The sequence below is a fragment of the Leptonychotes weddellii genome, chromosome 12 (genome assembly GCF_054177405.1).
Source record: "Leptonychotes weddellii isolate Sample4059 chromosome 12, ASM5417740v2, whole genome shotgun sequence".
Classification (NCBI taxonomy): domain Eukaryota; kingdom Metazoa; phylum Chordata; class Mammalia; order Carnivora; family Phocidae; genus Leptonychotes; species Leptonychotes weddellii.
In genome coordinates, this window is record NC_138380.1 from 53,023,556 (window position 1) to 53,043,632 (window position 20,077).

At 35.0% G+C, this 20,077-nt stretch overlaps 1 protein-coding gene across 6 annotated transcripts in view; it reads left to right on the forward strand.

The window, feature by feature from the left end:
* The window catches only part of CRPPA (CDP-L-ribitol pyrophosphorylase A), a 278,958-nt gene that overhangs the window by 168,681 nt on the left and 90,200 nt on the right, over positions 1–20,077 (forward strand). For 5 of the 6 annotated variants that reach the window (XR_014139316.1, XR_014139315.1, XM_081800459.1 and 2 more), the window contains one exon: positions 6,839–6,970. Coding sequence is in view for 4 of the 6 variants with exons in the window: in XM_081800459.1 (XP_081656585.1) it covers positions 6,839–6,970 (132 nt within the window). In the remaining 2 variants the exon portion in view is untranslated. Of the gene's footprint in view, positions 1–2,732; positions 2,842–6,838; positions 6,971–20,077 lie in introns of those variants that run through there. The other variant, XM_081800461.1, reaches the window with a different exon arrangement.

Here is a 20,077-nt window from a genome sequence, read left to right on the forward strand (position 1 = left end):
TTTTTTTTTTTTTAACATATAATGTATTTGTTTCAGAGGTACAGGTCTGTGATTCAACAGTCTTACACAATTCACAGCGCTCACCATAGCACATACCCTCATATGTTTTAAATAATACTAGTTCAGCAAGTCAATGCTTCATATTAATCATTGGGATTGCTGTTACCTTTTGATTCTAAAGTTTGTTATAGATGGTACAGATTTTAATTGTAGAGGTATATAATGCTTCAGGTAATTTTTCCATAATACAACAGTGGCAGAGTTCTATTCTTATAGGAGAAATATCTTATGAAATCTGAAAAAAAAATCTTTTTAAACATGTTTGCAAGCTATGTTAGGTTTTCCTAGTGCCTGTTTAAAAATGTGAAGTTCTGGTTTCATTACTTCTTTGATCTTTTACATAAGGATCTGCAACTAAATGGATATGCAAGTAGAACATTTGTCTTGATACTATAAAACTTAATTACTTTTTAATTCTTGGAATCAATAAAAACGTTTAAATCTTTTGTATGGCTAATATTTTAATGTGAAATACTGTTTATTTACTACTTTGGTTAAATGCCCTCATTTCTCAGCCTAATAGTTTTGCTGGTATTTTAAGATTTATAGATGAGTTGTTAAAAATTTGCTCTGAATTTTTATGATCACTTACAACTCTTAATTAGCTTCTATTTATCAGAATTATGCATTGAATTGCTTGATGGCGTTGATTTAAACTTGTTCCAAAATAGGACGCCTGGGTGGCACAGTTGGTTAAGCATCTGCCCTTTGGTTCAGGTCATGATCTCAAGGTTCTGGTCAGGCTCCCTGCTCAGTGGGGCTCTGCTTCTCCCTCTCCTCTGCCCCTCCCCCCACCTGTGCTCGCTCACATTCTCTCTCGCTCTCAAATAAATAAAATCTTAAAAAAAATAAACTTGTTCCAAAATGAAATGATTCAACATTAGAAGCTTGTTCCTTTTTCTTTTTAAAAGTACAGTTAAAAAATGAAAGTACAGCTCATTAATATATAATTTTCATTGATAGAATCCATGTAATTCATAAATAGTTGGGGTGATAAGTTTCTCTAAACTTACTTTTTTATTCCTTAAACTCTTACTTTGATCTGCTTAATATTGACCAGTTTTATCTTTTGTTAGATCTCCCTGTATTTCTTTTGAAAAATGGTGTTGTTAGATGTTGGGCCTGATTCACACAATTTACTTTTCTGTACAGATAGGTAGATAATTTTGCAGTATCTGTTGTGTAGATTCAGAGAGTCTCTGGTCTATCTACCAATTCTTTCTAACTTAATTATTTGATAATTACCATAAGCATTCTTCCTTCCACTGTGGTGGGCATAAGGCAGTGCATATTTGGATATATACTGAAGCTTCAAGAATTGACTTCCTACTTAAATAAACAAAGACTCGGTTTCCTCTCCTACAACAATTCCTGATTCCCTTCTTAGGCCTGTTAACATGGGTTCTGGAATGAAGCAGAAGTGTTAAATGTAGGGTTATGGAACATTCCTGAGGTTTTAAAGAATATTGTACTTGGTATTAATTATTGTCCTTTAATTAATGTACCTGTCCTCAGAGACAAATGAAAAATTACTTATTAAAGTATAAAAAATTAATTGCAATTCAGTCTGGGGCCAGGAATGTATTAAAATAGTTACTAGACAAATATAAAGCATGTGTAGAACTGAGTGTAGAAGACATGAGGCACAGAGGAGCATTTTCCAAACTGAGTGCCAGAAACCTTGCCCACCCACAAAGCCATGAAGCTACCCATATGTTAAATGTTTAAGCAGTTTACTAGTTTATAAGAGTGAGTTTGCTATGTTAAAAAAAAAAATGAACATTCTTTGGGGGAGGGTAGGAAGATATTCTTACCTTTTCTTATGTATGAATGAAAAAAAAAACTGTTAGAAATGGCATCCTAAGGGGGAAATATTGTAACTGTAATTTACAAGTAGTAAGTGAGTGAACAGTTCAAAAAGAGATCAAAGAATATCTACTTGATGTAGCTATAAGCAAATCTGCAGAACTCAACCTACATGAAATGTTTTGCTACATTTCAATGGATGCAAGACTATCCATGCTGTAAGTTTGTTTTATTAAGGCAAAAACATTTACATTTCTCTTGAGCTATCATGATCATTTTGTAACCCTCTCCTGTAGTTGTATAAATATGCCCTGTCTTTAAAATTAAAATTGATTGCTTTATTGTACCAACTGAATTTTTTCCTGGAACTCATAAGTAACTGGTGTAGAAGTTCAAAATTAGTAGCACAATGTAAAATACATGCTTAAATTTCATGGTATTGGTATTAGGAAATACATCTGCTGGAGATTTTCTTCTGTTAATCATGATGTCATCAGACCCATCTAGTGAAAGAGAATTTTGAGATGTATCCTACTTCATGTTTGAATTTTGTCAACCTGCTAATACATTTCATAAGGTCAATATCCATATCTGTTTCTTTAAAAGTTGATTATGTCAACTAGTACAATGTCGAGCAGAGTCTTATGTTTTAGTACATTTCTTAAACTTTCCCTATAATTTAAGTACTGATTACTTAATGGGTAACATAGTTTGATGGTTTGATGGGATAATATAGGCAATTTGTAGATGTATAAATAGCTTGCCTAGAATTCACTTTTATGCATTTCCTTAATTCATGGAATGTGTGGTGAACAGCATTGGCTTAATGATTTCTTTACATGCCATTATCTTTTATCTTTCCAAAGAACTAGGGTGTGTTGTGTCTAATAGATCTTTAGCTGGAGTGAAAGTCTTCCAGTCCTTGTTTGACATTTCATGACTTGGTGAGAACTTTAAAAGACTATTGTGCTTTGTTTTTCAATTCACCATCTGTTTTTGCTATAATACATGTTTCTGAAAAAAAAATTAGCTTCTACGTGATCAGTAAATAAGGGAGTTAGGTCTCTATATTTTGGAAGTGACATCCAGTTCATATGCAACTTTTCCTAGATAAGAACAGCCAGAAAAACAGGAATAAAATTATAACCTTGAAGGGAGAGGAAAAACCCCTCAGTTTAGCTGCTGCACTGGAAGCAGAATCTGTTCCAACTTTGTTTTTTAATATGTTTGGTACATTAGTTTTTAAGACAAGTGCAGTAACATCTCTGTTTATTGATTTGGAAAGTATGTTCTCGGGCGCCTGGGTGGCTCAGTTGGTTAAGCGACTGCCTTCGGCTCAGGTCATGATCCTGGAGTCCCTGGATCGAGTCCCGCATCGGGCTCCCTGCTCGGCGGGGAGTCTGCTTCTCCCTCTGACCCTCCCCCCTCTCATGTACTTGCTCTCTCTCATTCTCTCTCTCTCAAATAAATAAATAAAATCTCTTAAAAAAAAAAAGAATTCTCATAATCAGTCAAATATTTTGTCTTGTGTATTCAAATCTATGTTCTTAATAAGTTTATTATAATTTGTTTTTTTTATTATGCACCTTGTGCCTTTATGTGAATTAATAGTTTTTGTCTTAAACTAAAATGAATCATATTGCTACAACCTTCATTTTTGGTAGTGTTTGCAAGGCATGTCTGTTCATCCTTTTATTTTGTGCTTTTCAGGTTAGTTTGCTTTAGACATTTATCTTATAACTAGCATATTGTTAGATTTTTTTCCTTAAAAATCCAATCTGGTAAATCTGTTACTTAGGAGATGGTTAAATATGCTCAATTTATTTGTATTACTTTTATATTTGAGTTCTTTCCACAAGCTTATTTTGTTACTGCTGTTGGTGAATTGTGTTATTTGCTACTTTAATTTCTTCCTATAATTTGCTGCATTGATACAGATTATACTTTCCTCCTTCTGCAAGTTCAAAAACTATACAGTAGAGATGTATATAGTTTTAGTTAAATACCATTATTTTAAAAACATAAATCACTAAGTTAACTCAGTGTAAAATCATTAATTTCTGTCCTTTTTTTTTTTTTAACAAAATGCAGATTCAGCATACTTTCTCTCTTGAGCCTTCTCATTCCAGTATAATTTATTCTTTTTTTTTTAAAGTCTTTTTTTTTTTTTTAAAGATTTTATTTATTTATTTGAGAGAGAGAGAATGAGAGAGAGCACATGAGAGGGGGGAGGGTCAGAGGGAGAAGCAGACTCCCTGCCGAGCAGGGAGCCCGATGTGGGACTCGATCCAGGGACTCCAGGATCATGACCTGAGCCGAAGGCAGTCGCTTAACCAACTGAGCCACCCAGGCACCCTGGTATAATTTATTCTTGTCGAGAGTTTTACTTATACCACTTTTAAGCTCCCAAAGTTTTTATTAACTTTAGGCTCTCTTTTAGGACACTTTTTTAGGAAAATTGAAAAATGAGCACCTGCTCCCAGCTCTGACTTTGCAGGGAGTTTCCCTTGGCAGGTGCACTTCCTCCTGAGCCAAGTTCAATGGCAGCATTGCAGTGCAGAGCTCCATTCCCAGTTGTATCCATCATTCCTTCTCCAATTAATATGTTACCAGCATTTCCATTCTTTAATTTCTGTGCATTTTAAATCTCTGTGGAGGCTGTAATTACAAAGTGGAATGGTTTTATCTTTTCTGCTTCTTGTGCTATTTTTTCCACAAACCCTTTCTGCACCCTCCTTTATTTTACTGTAAGATTTTTCAGACTGAAAATTTGTTAGGAAGACTTGTATTAAACAAGAAATGTCTCTTTGCCTCATTGAGTATCTAGGCTAACAGTAAGATTTCCCAGATTGTGCATTGCAAACCCCTAGGACATTCTATTCATATAAAGTATATTGGGCATGGTGGCTCCTGGCATTTCCTGGTATCTAAATATTACAGATAATTACACAGGTAAAAGAGTTAAAGAGTACTCTGAGGCATGTAACACCAAACAGTAGTGTTTTTCCTTAGTCCAGAAGGTATGGGACTATGTAATGACCTGGCAGTATGGGCCCAGGAGAGAGTCTTAGTCTCAGCCAGTCCCCTAGCTTTAGATTCATAACAGGACTGCAATTACATAAATTGCCTGGAGTTTGGGGAATTAGCCTGCTTTTTTTTTTTTGGACAAGCCCACAGTCAGCAATTTTAGCTTCAGAAAGATATTTTAAACTCACAAGACTAGAAGAATCCTGTGGCACTAGTTTGTACAATGTCCTAAAAGACTTCAGGACAGGAGAAAATGCAGAGATGGACATGTATCTTCAGCTTTAGCTCTTGAGCTCTTAATTTCACATTAGTATGGGCCTGCCTTTTTTCCCCTCCACTTTTCCTCCACCTTATCAAGGCGGAGGGAAGGAGATCACAGAAAGGTGGTGTGTGAGCCATCCTTCTAGAAGGCTCAAGCTACAGATAGGACCTAGTATCTTTTTAACAGCTGATCGCTGTTAGCTTCCAGGTCTCAGCTAGGGGAACACCTGGTTATAAGTTAAATTACCCCGAAGGAAAGTCTAATATTTATAGTTCATTCACAGTTATTCCAGCCTGGCTGTGGTTCACCAGTCTCATATTTGCTTTAAGCATTGTTGCCTGGTGAAAAATCTGAGATTTCATCTTTATAAGTTTTCAGGGAATCACTGCTAAGGGAGGGTGAGCTCAAGGTCACAGGATCACATTGTCTTTTCTTCAACTATTCAGTAGATAGTAAAGCCTGAGACCTTTTTCTTTGTGCTTTTTATCTTCCAATTTTTCTTTTTTTGCTTTTTTGTCTATTCTTTTGGTTCTCTAATGGATAGAGCATTTTTAAGAAAAAAAGTCTCCATTGTCACTTTAGATTTTAGGAGGAAGTAACTATATGTGTATGTCTTCGGTTAACTATAATGAAAATGTCCAAGAAATAGCGACTGAAGATCTACTGAATTGATATACATACATGTCCTCACATGATTTTCTTTTAAAATGGATGTTAAGTGCTTTTCCCTGGAAGAGCAAAATGCAAGGTGGTAGGTGGAAACTCATTCCCTTCTGTTACAGAAAAAACATAGTAAGATTTTGTTTTGTATTTTCTGTAGAGCGTGTTTTTATATGAATGAAGAGAGGAAGCGGAGGGATTAGTATAAGAGTTTCAAAGCAGAGTAGATTTTAAAACGTTTCTAGATAATAAATACATGTAATTGAACAAATTATAATTCTTGAGCATTTCTTAAATTTGGTATTGTGAAAGAATACAAATGTTTGAGTGTTTATTCTGTGTACGCAATTGTGTCTTATTTTGATGCTCTTGTGGTTTAGATATTTTATGTCCCACAAAAGATGAACAGTACCATAAAACTTCAATAATTTGAAAGAGGAAAACTTACCCTGAGCTCCTTAAAATTTAAATGAAAAATAATATTTAAAAAATAGTCTGGAATAATTTCAAGAAAAATACTATTTAACACTGCTAAAAATTACATATAAAATTCTGGATTTTCTCTAAGAAATAGGTGATTTATTAGAATTTCAATTATTTGAAAGGGGTTCTTCTAAAAATATTTATGAATGTAATAGGTAAACACTCCCTTTAATTTTATTGATATTGGTAACTAATATATAATATTTCTATGTAGCCTAGTTTCAAATTATAAATTAAATAGAACAAATGGTTGAAATCATATATTCTTTATACATTTGACTCTGACACAAGTAGAAATAGAATATTAGCATTTTGTATTTTTCAACATTGTGTTCTCAATGACTGTTTACTGCCTTTATTTATAAAGGAGGATTCATCAATTTTAATAAACATTTATGGTTGAAATGCATATCTAGAAATTAACACACACTGATAAAAATTACAATAATATATTTGTGTTTGAGCTTCTTTAATGTTATATTTTTCAAAGGAAAGTGAAAGGAATGGTATTCTAATATTACCTTTTGTATTATTTTGCAGGTATATTTTCTTGATTATAAATCAGTACCTTTTGATGAGAAAATGGAAAGCCTAATACAGATCAGGGAATATGCAAAGGAAGTGAAAAAAAGAAATATTTTATTATCTGGTCTTCTTATATATTTCCCACAGGTAAGTAAAATTTTGTGTTTTGTAGACTACAGTTTTAATGGAGGGAACCTGATTTTTTAAAAGCAAAGATACATTAATGATAAGAAAAATTTTGGCTGGAAAATTGTCTGTGTTCTCACATAGGCAGAACCTCTCTTGAGGGAAAAATAAAATCAAAACAAGTGTTCTGATGAAGGAAAATAAAAAGGTGAAATTGGTGAATATCTTATACTAGGTAGCCCACATGGGGTTGCCAGATTTGTTAAATAAAAAAATACAGAATGCGTGGCTAAATTTGAATTTCAGATAAACAATAAATTATTTTAAGTATGTCCTAAATTTGGAATTTGAAATTAGAAATTCAAATTGAACTAGAGTTTTGTATTTAACTGAGTTCAGAATGCAGCCATTTGTGTAATTTGAAATGGCTTGTTTCTTTTATGTTGTGCTAAAGATGTTGGTGATCAGGTTTTTAATTACTTGAAAGCAACGCTTGACATTCATATTATAAGAGGGCATGCTATTTAGAGAAAAATTCTTATTGTCACTCTATTAATAGCAGAAAGTTAAGCTGAAGGCAAAATGAATTAGCATTATAGAGTCTTAGTGCAAAGAAATGCTATTTAAATCAAACTATTTGGAGACTGTGTTAGGGAAGATGGATTTGCCCTTTGTGTATAGATACCTTTTATTGAAATTGCAGAATGCTTTGTAGTGTCTTAGAGGTACCCCACAAGAATCAAGAAAGTGGAAAAGTCAACAGGGTTTTTATTGGTCTGGAATAAAAGTGATTTGTACTGACCAAGGAATGTATTGTTGATGAATAACAGTTATTATTTGTGAAATATTTAAGGTACCCTTTTAGCCTGAAGATAACAACATTTCTTTTGAAACAAATGGATTTTAATTAAATATAAGCACCATCTTTTAGCCAATCCTTGGTTTTCTTTGAGGTGGTTTTCTCTGCTTCCATAATATGTAAGTATGGACTCTGGGTAGTCATCAAGAATGAGGCAAAGCTAAATTTACTTAGGATCATGGAAGTATAATATATTAGCATTGTAGGGGCTATTGAAGTCAGGGCAGCCAAGGCCTGAAGAAATACACATACTTGCCCAAGAACAATGCATAACTGGAAGAGTAAGAATAAGAACTTGGGTCTGTATCTTTGTTCAAGAATATTCTGTCTTTGGGGCGCCTGGGTGGCTCAGTCATTAAGCATCTGCCTTCAGCTCAGGTCATGGTCCTAGCGTCCTGGGATTGAGCCCCACATTGGGCTCCCTGCTCAGCGGGAAGCCTGCTTCTCCCTCTCCCACTCCCCCTGCTTGTGTTCCCTCTCTTGCTGTGTCTCTCTCTGTCAAATAAATAAAATCTTTAAAAAAATATTCCTTCTCCAATAGATTGTCTTTGGTTGTATTCCAGATTATTGTGGTTGGAAAATCAGTTCTTTCTCTTGTGCCATGCGAAGGAGTCATGGATGCACACTACTCATGCTACACTATGTAGTTATAAAAATAGTTCATTGAGAAAAATCTCAAAAGCTAAGAAATGGAAGAGCACATACAGTCCCCGGGACTTTATTTTTCCTGTGATTTAGGCTAAACGCAAAGGGTCTGTATGCACCCTAGTTGATATTCCAGTGGGAGAGTATGGTCCAAATGATATATAGCATGCCTAGTGAGATGCAAATTTCAGATAAACAATAATTTTTAGTACAAGTATGTCTGAAATATTACAGGAAACATACTTGCACTAAAATTCTTTGTTATCTTACATGAAATTCAGTATAACTGGGCACCTTGTGTTTTTATTTCCTAAATCTGACAACTGTTGTGGAGTTCATATTCGCAACAAAATTGTTCATTTCTCCACACCTGGCATTCTCTCCCCATGAATGCCATGGAGTTGCATATCTACATGACTCTGCACCTGTGATTGGAAAAGTGGTCTTGTTGAAAAGGAGGAGGTTTTGCAGCCTACTACTTTGCAGCTGACCATTATTATTTTGAGCAAATCGGACCTGTTAAGCAATCTGTCTACTTAGCTGTCAAGACTGTATAGAAAATGACCCTGCTAAGCCTTCAAAATATGTCTCTCATCATTTTAAGAAGCAAAGATAGCTTACTTGGATGTTGCTTTTCTTTAAAATAAAATAGTGAAGATGTCTGAAATGTGTAAGAATGTTTAAAATATAGGGTTTACTTTTGTCCTTAAAGACACAGGTGCCAGTTGACTCCTACTAGGCGAGGACATGTCCAGGGCACAATTCCACCTTAAAGAGCATTTACCAAAGGATTCTGCGATGTTCATTAGATAGGCCGTTAAAGAGCTATGGTTAAAAAATTGGGGAGGCATCAGTGAATAGAGTTAAACAGATGTCTTCCATGGAGGGCTTCTCGCAAATTCTTAATAAGCTGATGAACATTTCATATCTGCAAATCGGGGACAAGGGGATATCATTTTCCATTTTCTACTGTAACCCTTTAAACATAGGCAACTCTGAGGCTAATACTCTCTAAATGAAACTTTGGGATACAGTCCTCATAAATAGGCCCTACATAAAGAAACCACTACCTCTGGACAGTCTTTCACTTTTTTTTTTTTTTTTTTTTACTTTTTCCTTTTACTTCAGTACTAATTTTTCGACTTAGCTAAATCAGTATCTTCAATTTTGAGAGCCTATTTGACAAACATTCTATCAATACTAAGGATATGAAGATTCCTAAGGTAAAGCTTCTGTCACTGTTAAGTGAGAAGAGTGTCAGTTTGTGCTTTCCATGGTGCTGTCAGATACAGTTTTTTATAGCGTTCATACACTGGATTTTGTTCCCTAAACCAGTCCATCACTGTGATAGCCATTAGGGTGTATTTGTAGATAGTTAATGTGTTTCCTTTTCAGTCTCTGATCAGTGAAATGAAGAACAGTGAAATCTGGAAAGATTTTTAACCATTTTTCATAAGACATAGCTTCAGTTGATTGGTAACTCCTCCTTGGATGAGAGAATGTATTGGCTTCATTGTCTGTGCTAGACATACCGTCTTTCTAGTTTAAAGAAGACCTGCATTCTTACATATATAGTATCTCTGGTAATGGGGATGATCTGGATGGCTCAATTGCTCCTTCACAGTGTTGATGTATATGATATTTATAGTTAAATAGGATCACATAAGCTGCTGTTAAGTCTCTATTTGTGTTTTTGTAGAGTTCTACACACATGTAGGACTTTCTGTGTTTGGTGAATTTAAACTTATTAGTTACATTTCAGTCTTTTATCTTTTTGGGATTATAATAAAGCCTCTGATTAATTAGTCATACTTTCTTCATAATGAGTAATTCCAAATTGTGTACACCTTTAAGGAAGAAATTGATTTGGAAAAGGATAAGGATTGATTCCTTCTTGAATATCTCTAAATCTTCTGCAGTGTTACCCATGATCAATTATTGATAATTCTTTGATAATTCAAATACCAACAAATGCATCTAATCATATAATGTTTCAACTCCATTTCTCCATATATTCTTAACTGATATAAGAAATTTTAACAGATCCTTTACTTAACTCTAGATATGCTTCACATGTATGCATTTTTTTTTTCTGGTCAGAGACATTATTTGTGAAATTACTGAATATGCGATTTCCTTAGCTATATCAATGTAGTAAAGCACAAATCAACTTTTTCCAAAATTGACTTTAAAATATTTTGCTGGCCTCAAAAAATTAATCATTTAAAATAGATTCTTTATGGGTAGATTAATCTTAGACTTATGGATCAAGTGGCTGACTTGACCATTTATGTATAGTATAAAGTTTCCTGACTTTATTATCTAGTGCGCAATTTCTCAAGTTGTAAATAAATAAGAAAAGACTGGAAATTTATGCTCTAGACTAGAAATGTAGGATAAAGTTTGCCCTTAAAATTTATTGGATGAATTTAAATCAAGTACTATTCTTCTTTCTAAAATAACTCTACAAACATAACTATGAATAATTAAAAACCAGGTTATATAGCTTAATCCACATAAAGGATCTTAGTCCCTTTTTAAGTATTCTTTTAAATTTACGTGTAAGATATTACTGTTCATCCTATTATTCTAAGTTTGTGATGCAAGTCATCATTGAAGGCTGTGATACACAATGATGTATTTTGGGAACCTGTTCTAATTATTTGAAAATCTGTATCTGATGATAAAGTAGTGAAGTTATAGACACCTAGTATTTCTGGCATGAACTGTTCAAGCCCATAGTTTAGAGCTTTCAGTTTTAATTTTGCTGAAGTCTACAATATTTTTATCCTGACTTTGTGTGTGTGTGTGGTTTTTTTTTTTTTTTTTTTTAAGATTTTATTTATTTGACAGCACTAGTAGGCAGAGTGGGAGGGAGAGGGAGAGGCAGGCTCTCCGTTGAACAGGGAGCCTGATGCGGGGCCCAATCCCAGGACCCTGGCATCATGACCAGAGCCGAAGGCAGACGCTTAACCAACTGAGCCACCCAGGCGTCCCATGACTTTGTTTTTTAAGACAAGCATTTACAAGTATATATTTTTAAAAAATATTTATTATAATTTGAACTGGTAATATTATGTAAACTGTTTTCCTGAGTTCTGTGAGCCATTCTAGCAAATTATCAAAGGCAAAGGGGGGTGGTTTGGGAACCCCTGATCTATGCCTGTTGGTTAGGAGTACAGATGGCTCTGGATTGCCATATGAACTGGAAGACAATCTTGTCCGACCGAACCCTTAACCTGTATGGTCTGTCAGAATTGTTCAGTGGGGAAAAAATAAAAGTCCACACATTAGGTGCCAGAAGTGTTAAGAGTAGAAAACAGTTACTCATTTGGTCAGTATATAACTTCATATATCTGTTATCTACTCACTACCACTAGAGATCTTGCAAATTGTGGACATTCTTTCAGGTTAAGTCCCTAGTGAAAATGTTGTGAATCTGAGCTCCCAGCAAATTAACAATGGGTATGTAGTATGAAAAATAAACTTTGTTGTTACTGTAATAGTTTAGTAACAATACTGTAATAGTTTAGTAACAATAACTAAACTATACTGACCATTTCACAGAAGGAGCTTCTAGGTTAGAAGGATATTTTTCCACTGGTAAGTGTCTTTTTTTTGTGTGTGTGTGTAGACATTGTACCATTGACTAACTGACCCAAATGAGTTTTGCATTCAGCTTTATTTGTCCACCTTCTTCACAAAGGTATCATGAAATATCTTAGTAGATATTTTCCTGAGGTCCAGATTGAAGATTTGTATACTTTCTCTTACTTGAATAATCTACGATTATTCTCAGAGTTTGTTTTAATGAACTTACATTAGGCCCAACTGATGAATGATTTTCTGGGCCAGTGGCTTCTAAATATTGGTTCTTGGAAAAGTCCTTAGCTGGCAGTATTATAGTCTCCTGAGGAATTTAATAAATACAGATTCCTAGTCTGTACCGTAGGGAATCTATTTCAGTAGATCGAGCTTATACCTGGGACTCTATATATTCCACAAGTTCAAGCTCTGATGAAAGTCTAATGTGAACCAGACTTGGATGACTGAATTAGGTCAGTGGTTCTTAAGTATATTGACATATTGGAATCAACTGTTGACCCTCTTTAATCTATAAAGGACTGTCACATCCGAGGAGGCTCTGGAATACCAGATGGCAGTAATGGAATGTTGAGATGAAGTTGAGTAAGGGAATGAAGAATGACCATTTGAGAAAGTTTCTAAGCTAACTGTGAGATCCTCTCTTCTTGTTCATCAAGGACAAACATTCTAAGCAATCACAAGCTATCTTGCTAATAGGGCAATTCCATTGATGAAGGTTCTTAGTTGTAAACAAAATGTACCCATGATTGTCTAAATAAAAGAATTATTTTTTGTAGCTTATAGAATTTCTAAAGAATCATGGAACCAAACTGGATAATACCTAGTCAAGAACCGTGCAGGTGGCAGAAATGCTAAACTGTTCTGGGACTGTGATAGTAAAAGTGCCTCCCATACCGTACATAGGATGGTAGGGAACCACAGATAGAAACTCTACCATAGCTGATCCAAAAAAAATACAAAGTCTCTGCCTTAGACCTAGTTTCCCTGTTTCTGGCACCAAGCCAACCTGCTCACGGCCACCTTTTAAGTCTCCTACATGTATATAGTAGAATCTGTAGAATGTTGATAAAACAGAATCTGAGGCAATGTAAGTTTTTTTACTCTGTAGTGTCTATAGCATGGAAATAAAAGGTGGAATTTGGTTGGAGAATGTGTTGGTTGAGCTGTTTTGCAGGGTTAGCCCCATCAATCTAGGTCATAGGATTTTGTCCTAGGTTGAAATCAGAGCACCTTTAACACATTGTATTTACTATCAAGGGCTTGTCATTTGCCTACATCCAGGCTTTCTGTATGATATCTTATTGTCACAATTATACATTTTAAATAAAATTTTACACATGAACTTTTATGACAATAAAATTTATGAATTCTCTAAAATGTATAAAGTCCTATAGCAGTTTTTTATTTAATCTGTGCATTCTACATGCTCAAGGATTTAGAGATAGAACCACAGAGGTACGTGGTTGAAGAGTTTTCCAAGACTATTAAAGCTGATTATTTCTTGGTCTAAATTAGCATCATCCTGTCTAATGGAAACAACAAGCTATGTGACCTTCAACAAGTGATATAAGTGTGTAGGCGTCTGATTATTCATTTGTAAAATGCATAAGTCAAATTCTTAAAGCCTCCACTGGATAAGAAGATGGAGACCTAGGAGGTGGGCAGTCTCTGTCATGTGACACCATCACTGTCTCTCACTCTGACAGGGAAATTCTGAAACTGAGCCTGGATTTTCTTTCCTTATGTGACCATAATCTTTACCCATATTATTATTTATTTTGTTGAGAAATTATTTATTTTTTATTTTTTTTAAAGATTTTATTTATTTATTTGACAGAGAGAGAGCGAGAGCAGGAACACAAGCAGGGGGAGTGGGAGAGAGAGAAGCAGGCTTCCTGCTGAGCAGGGAGTCCGATGTGGGGCTCGATCCCAGGACCCTGGGATCATGACCTGAGCCGAAGGCAGACGCTTAACGACTGAGCCACCCAGGTGCCTGAGAAATTATTTATTGTAGTTCATATATTTCATTGTAGTTCAGAGAGTGAACTCTTTTGTTTTTTGTTTTGACAACTCAAAGTAAAAGTCAATGAGGAGAATGTCTTAGTCTCTTCTGCTGCTATAATAATACCACTAATCCGGTGGCTTATAAACAACAGATTTATTTCTTATGTTTCTGGAAGCTGGAATTCTGAGATCATGGTGCCCACATAGTCAAGTTCTGGTGAAGACCCTCTTTGCTGTTGCAGACCACCATTTTCTGATTGTGTCCTCACATGTCAGGAAGAGGGTGAGGCCTCTCTGGGGTCTCTCTTTATCACAATGCTAATTCTATTCATGAGGATTCCACTCTCATGACCTAATACCCAACCAGAGGTCTCACTTTTTAATACTATCACATTGGGGGTTAGGACTTCAATATGAATTCTCGGGGAACACACACATCCAATCTATAACAGGGAGAGAATCACCATCCATGTTAGTACGGCAGGGAGTGTGTACCATTTTAGTCTATCCATTTTCCTGTCTTCTTTCTTCTCTGAGCTGTCATCATACTGGGTTTGATGCAGTGGGAAGTAGGACTTTGGAAACAACGTTTGGCTTATTGAGTATTTTTCGCAAGATCAGGCCATTGGAAAGGACTGATCCACTTGGCCGAAGTAGAAAATCCAGGTCCTGGATAGGTCAGGAGATAAAGTGAATGAGCTCAATGATCTTCTCATTGCTCTTGCATGCCACTTTTTCTTCAACTACAACTATGGCTCTGGAAGGCATATAAGCAAGGAAGAAAGTTACCAAAGCAGGTTTATAATTTTATGTTTTTAAAAAATAATTATTGGTGGGGCGCCTGGGTGGCTCAGTCGTTAAGTGGCTGCCTTCAGCTCAGGTCATGATCCCAGGGTCCTGGGATCGAGCCCCGCATCGGGCTCCCTGCTCTGCAGGAAGCCTGCTTCTCCCTCTCACACTCCCCCTGCTTGTGTTCCCTCTCTCGCTGCCTCTCTCTATGTCAAATAAATAAATAAAATCTTTAAAAAAAATAATTATTTGTAAAAGATTAGAGAATTCTGTAAGCCTCCAAAATAAGATATGGAATGGTGAAATGAAGTGGTTTGGCAACAACATTAAATGAGATAAAGCTGTGTAAATTGATCTTCTGTCACAAAGTATAAACCAGATCTCTCTACTTGATGAGTAAAATACTGTTGTCCTTCTCTATTGTCTGGGTTTTGAATGTTTTGCATGTACTGTAAAGGACATCCAGAAAACATTCTTGTTGATGGATCTCCTTGTAATTAACCCAGCTAAATTCATAATGAAACATTAAGAACTATATGAACAGGTCCAACTCCTGTAGGATACTTTTGTGCCAAAAGACCTGAATTTGTACCACTCTTTCCCTCTTAAATACACCTCATTTGCTCTGTGTCCTCTAGAGAATAGGCGTATGCTATCAAATAGCAGAACATCAATTTTTTTTTCTTTTTAATGTTAATCTTGGGGGAGGTTAGACTTAAGACTCCGTTTCCTGCAATGAGCAATTACTTGTAGTTTAAATAGAAATGACTTACTAAACACACAATACTTATTGAATCACGTGGCATGCGCACCAAACATGCAGTATTAATCTGTTCACAGAAACCTGTAATACCCTGTTCAGAGTAATCAGGCTTTTTTGCTGTGGGAATGTTTTTGAGACTAAATATTTTTCACTTTCAATATTGTTTTGGCTCCTAATGTTTAGGCAGTCATTCTCTGGGAAAATTTGAAGGTCATAAAATAAAATGTCTCTTCAGAATTGTACGAATTTGAAAAACAAAACTTTTTAGGGATTTGGGTATACTTATGAGACTCATTCAAGTGGCAATAAGCTATTATACTTAAACAAATGTAGAGGAAATGAAGTATTAGATACGAACTTCTGGTACAGACCTCCCCTTAATTTTTTGAATAAGTGAAGTAACATTAGAAATGAAAATGGCCATAGAAAATTAATGGACTTATTCCTTTCAATAGTGTATTAGTTAGCTATTACTGCATAACAAATTATCCCCAAATTTAGTGGCTTAAAATAACATTTATTATCCATAGTCCCTCTGGTTTCACCTTCTCTGGGCCTTTCTCAAGACTGCAGTCACCTCAAGGATCCCCTGGGAATAATCTGCTTCCTAGCTCACTTAGCTGGCTTTTGGAAGGACTCGATTCCTCTGAGCTGTTGCACTGAGGACTCAGTTTTTCACAAGCTTGTGGTTGGGGACCTGTTCATAGACTATCTCCCAGTGTTATACATGCAAGAGAGAGGACCGGGATAGAAGTCAGTCTTCTGTAACATAATCACTAAGTGACCTCCCATCACCTTTATTGTGTTCTATCCATTGGAAGCAAATTATTACGTTCCATCTATACTCAGGAGGTGATGACACAGGGGCATGAATACCTGCAGGTGGTTATCATTAGAAGTCAAATCAGACGCTGTCCCCCACAGGAATACCAGAGTGTTGATACTAAGATTAAGAATTTCTTGATACCCCATGTAAATTAAGGGGTTGGTAATCTAAATAGGGCTAGAATTGTTTGAATGAAAAACATATATGTATATATATGAGTATATATATGTATGTATGTACACTATATATATAACATACATACATGTACATATGATCATACACTTTCTTGATATGTGAATAGGGTAATAAAAGCTAGAGTTGGTATAGCGGGAGTTGGAGAGCCAAAAAACTGGAAACGTATTTTAATGTTTATAATTTTTTTTGAAGAGCTTAATTTAGGTCAGATCCATATCAAATACATTGGGGAACATATGTTTATAGATAGGCTATGTTAGTTCAGGTTAGTTAACTTTGTATTACCAAATAATAGCTATAAAATGGTGATGTTGTCTTTGAAAATGAGACCTGTTACATTAAGAGCTTATAACCCAGAAGTGTTGTGTCTTAGAGGCTTGGAAATAAGTTTCCAGAAAAGAGAGGTGCTGTAGGAAGCCTAAAGGACTAGAAATAAAAAGAGTCCAATGAATCTGACATCCTATTGGTAATCTTCAGAGAAGACAGGTTTGTGGGCTTACAGAAAATACTGAGAAACTTCATGGAGAGTCATGATTTTCTATAAACCGTTCCACTAGTAAAACTGCTATATTACCAATATCAATGCCAAGTTGAAAATAAGACTTAGTTTTAGTCTTTGTCCAAGTTCTGATATTTTGACTAATGAAACAAACAACAACAAAAACAACAACAAAATAGACACCGCAAGCAGGCCAGAAGAGCAAACTAAATAATTAGTCCCTGGAATATTGAGGTTTTCTAATGTATGTGGCATTATTTCAACCCTTTGAAATAAAATGTGTTGTATATATGCTCTGAGTTTATGTAGATTTTCCTTAAATAACATTGGAGGGAAATATCTTTCTCTGTTTATTTTCATTTTATGGAAGACTAATTATCCAAACTTCAGAAGCAGCTGTACAAAGAACTCTAAAGTTGCAATGTTTAACTGAATCGAGTAGAGAACATCCCGTGCATGCTGGAGGACTTGAAAATAACAAGTGGGGTGGGAAGTGAAACTATGTAAGAGAAATGTGAAGTCAAAATAAGTATTTGAAGATTTGACACTCTCAACCAATGGTGGTAACTCTGAACACTTTGAAATATTTCGGGCATATTGACTATTAGCTATTTCATATCATTGAGAATTAAAGGTAATATTTCTAAAACCAGAGACTATTTAAGGGCCGTTTTCCTGGAATGAGAGTTGGTTCTATATGAATTCCTTATTTTCTGCCCTAGTCCCTATTTTGGAACGAGGATAATTTGTAAACAGAGAACATGTGTTTACTGTCTCAGAATTCAATTGACATTTCTGATTATGATCATAATGGAAATATAGAGGGTCCTTCTCCACTGAGAATCAGGGAGATATGAGTAATGTTTGGCAAATAGATTTGTGTATGGAAAATGGTAGGTTTATTAGTTTTCCATCCATCTCATTACTCACCTTTGACAACTGCTAAGGAAATATATTTTAATTAAGCTTCAACTTCCTCTTACTGAATGCATAATGACAATTATATACTAATGCTCTTAGGAAATGAGTTGGTAACAAACGTATCTACAGTAACTTTTAGAATCTGAATTTTAATGGATAGAAAAAACATGTTTTACAAAGACACTATTCATGATTATTATTAGGCTTCTGTTATTGTTTATATTTTGTATGTTCCTAATCACAGTATCATGCTGAAACCCTCTATTAGGATATAGAAGGAAATACTGTTCAAAGAGTACCATAGATACCACTTTTCAACTAAAATTACATAATTTAATCTCTTACATGTTTTTTAAACATGTTTTTTTAAACAGAGTAAATCTCTTACTCTGTTTTTTTAAAAATTATTCTCAGTGTGTATTTATGGCCTAAAAGGTCTAAATCATAATACATTTTTTTAACTCCACAGATCAGCTATATGAACAATTTTTTTTTTTACAAGGTTGTTCAGGAGCACAAGAGATTTTTATTATAGGACGTGCTCTATTTTTGTTTGTTTACCACAAGAGCTTTTTTCATTAAAATGAATAAAAGAAAAAAAAAGTTGTTTTTTTTTTTTTTTTTTTACATATATTTGCAAGCTGAAATTGGGGCACTGTGAAGTGTATTAAAATAGGGACCATGAAACTAATCTATATACCTGCCACCTACTGGTATGTTCTTAAATTCAGGTTTGAGCTAACGTTATGCTCTCTGCTGCTGCTGCTGCTGCTTTTTTTTTTTTAAGATTTTATTTATTTATTTGAGAGCAAGTGCTAGCGAGTGTGCGCAAGCAGAGGGAGCAGGAGACAGAGGGAGAAACAGGCTCCCCGCTGAGCAGGGAACCCGATTCGATTTGGGGCTCGATCCCAGGACCCCGGGATCATGACCTGAACCGAAGGCAGATGCTGAACCTACTGAGCCACCCAGGCGCCCCTGCTCTCTTCTTACTGAAGATAGAAAACAAAAACATTTTTATTCTCTAGTGAAGATATATGTTTGGGAAAAGATATAAACTATTAAATAGCAAGCTACGTATAATATTAATGTATGAATGTGTGCATTTATGGTTTTCTGATGCATCTGCAGTATACTATGTTATTTCTAGTTCCTTTGTAGTGAGAAGTCAGGTCATTTCTTGCTTGTCTACTGGGGAAATGTCTTTGATTCTGACTTGATCTGTTTAGTTTTGAATTTTCAATAGGAATAATAGCACACACACGGCTTTAAAATGTGCTGTATTCTTCACCATCTTACTCCTCTTACCCATTGATTAAATTTCTGACTTAATATTTAAAATGTTCTGTTGCAATTAAAGGATTTAGGCTCTTCAGAGAGGGTGGTCTCTCTCTCTCTCTCTCAAAAAGTCCAGCATTGACATAGACCCAGTTTCTTTTTTCTGACCTTTATGAGTAGAAATAGTCTAAAAATGTAGATGAGAAATTATGGAAAATCTAGTTACCAAATTCTTTATTCTGGCCCATGGAGAGAATGGGCATGTTCCCTAAATTTTTTTTAATTTGGATGTCACGTAAAATTTTCCCAAAATAGGCTGATCAAAGTGCAACAATTGAAACATGCAATGACAAATACTTCTGAATCTTAAGAGCAACTTTAATAATGAAGGCATTACATTTTTAACCTAAAAGTAACCAGTTTGAACAACTGTATAAACACAGTTGAGGAGGGTCTTAATGATTGTCAACAATGATCTGGCCAATAAAATTTCAAAAAGCCTCTATGTGTATTTTCTAAAGTAGTGCCTTCCATTTTATGATTTGTTTATTCATAAACTAAAAGGTTACCAGGCTTTGCCAACAACATCACAAGAATGTGGATTTTCTTCACGAATATACTTTCCTAGGTGAAGTAAATCACAAGTGAATGCTTCCTACTATTCCTCAAATTTTTGCAGATTGTTTTAAGACCTTGGAAAGAAAGACAAATTTTGTTTTTGTTTTTAAGTATGTACTAGTCCCTTT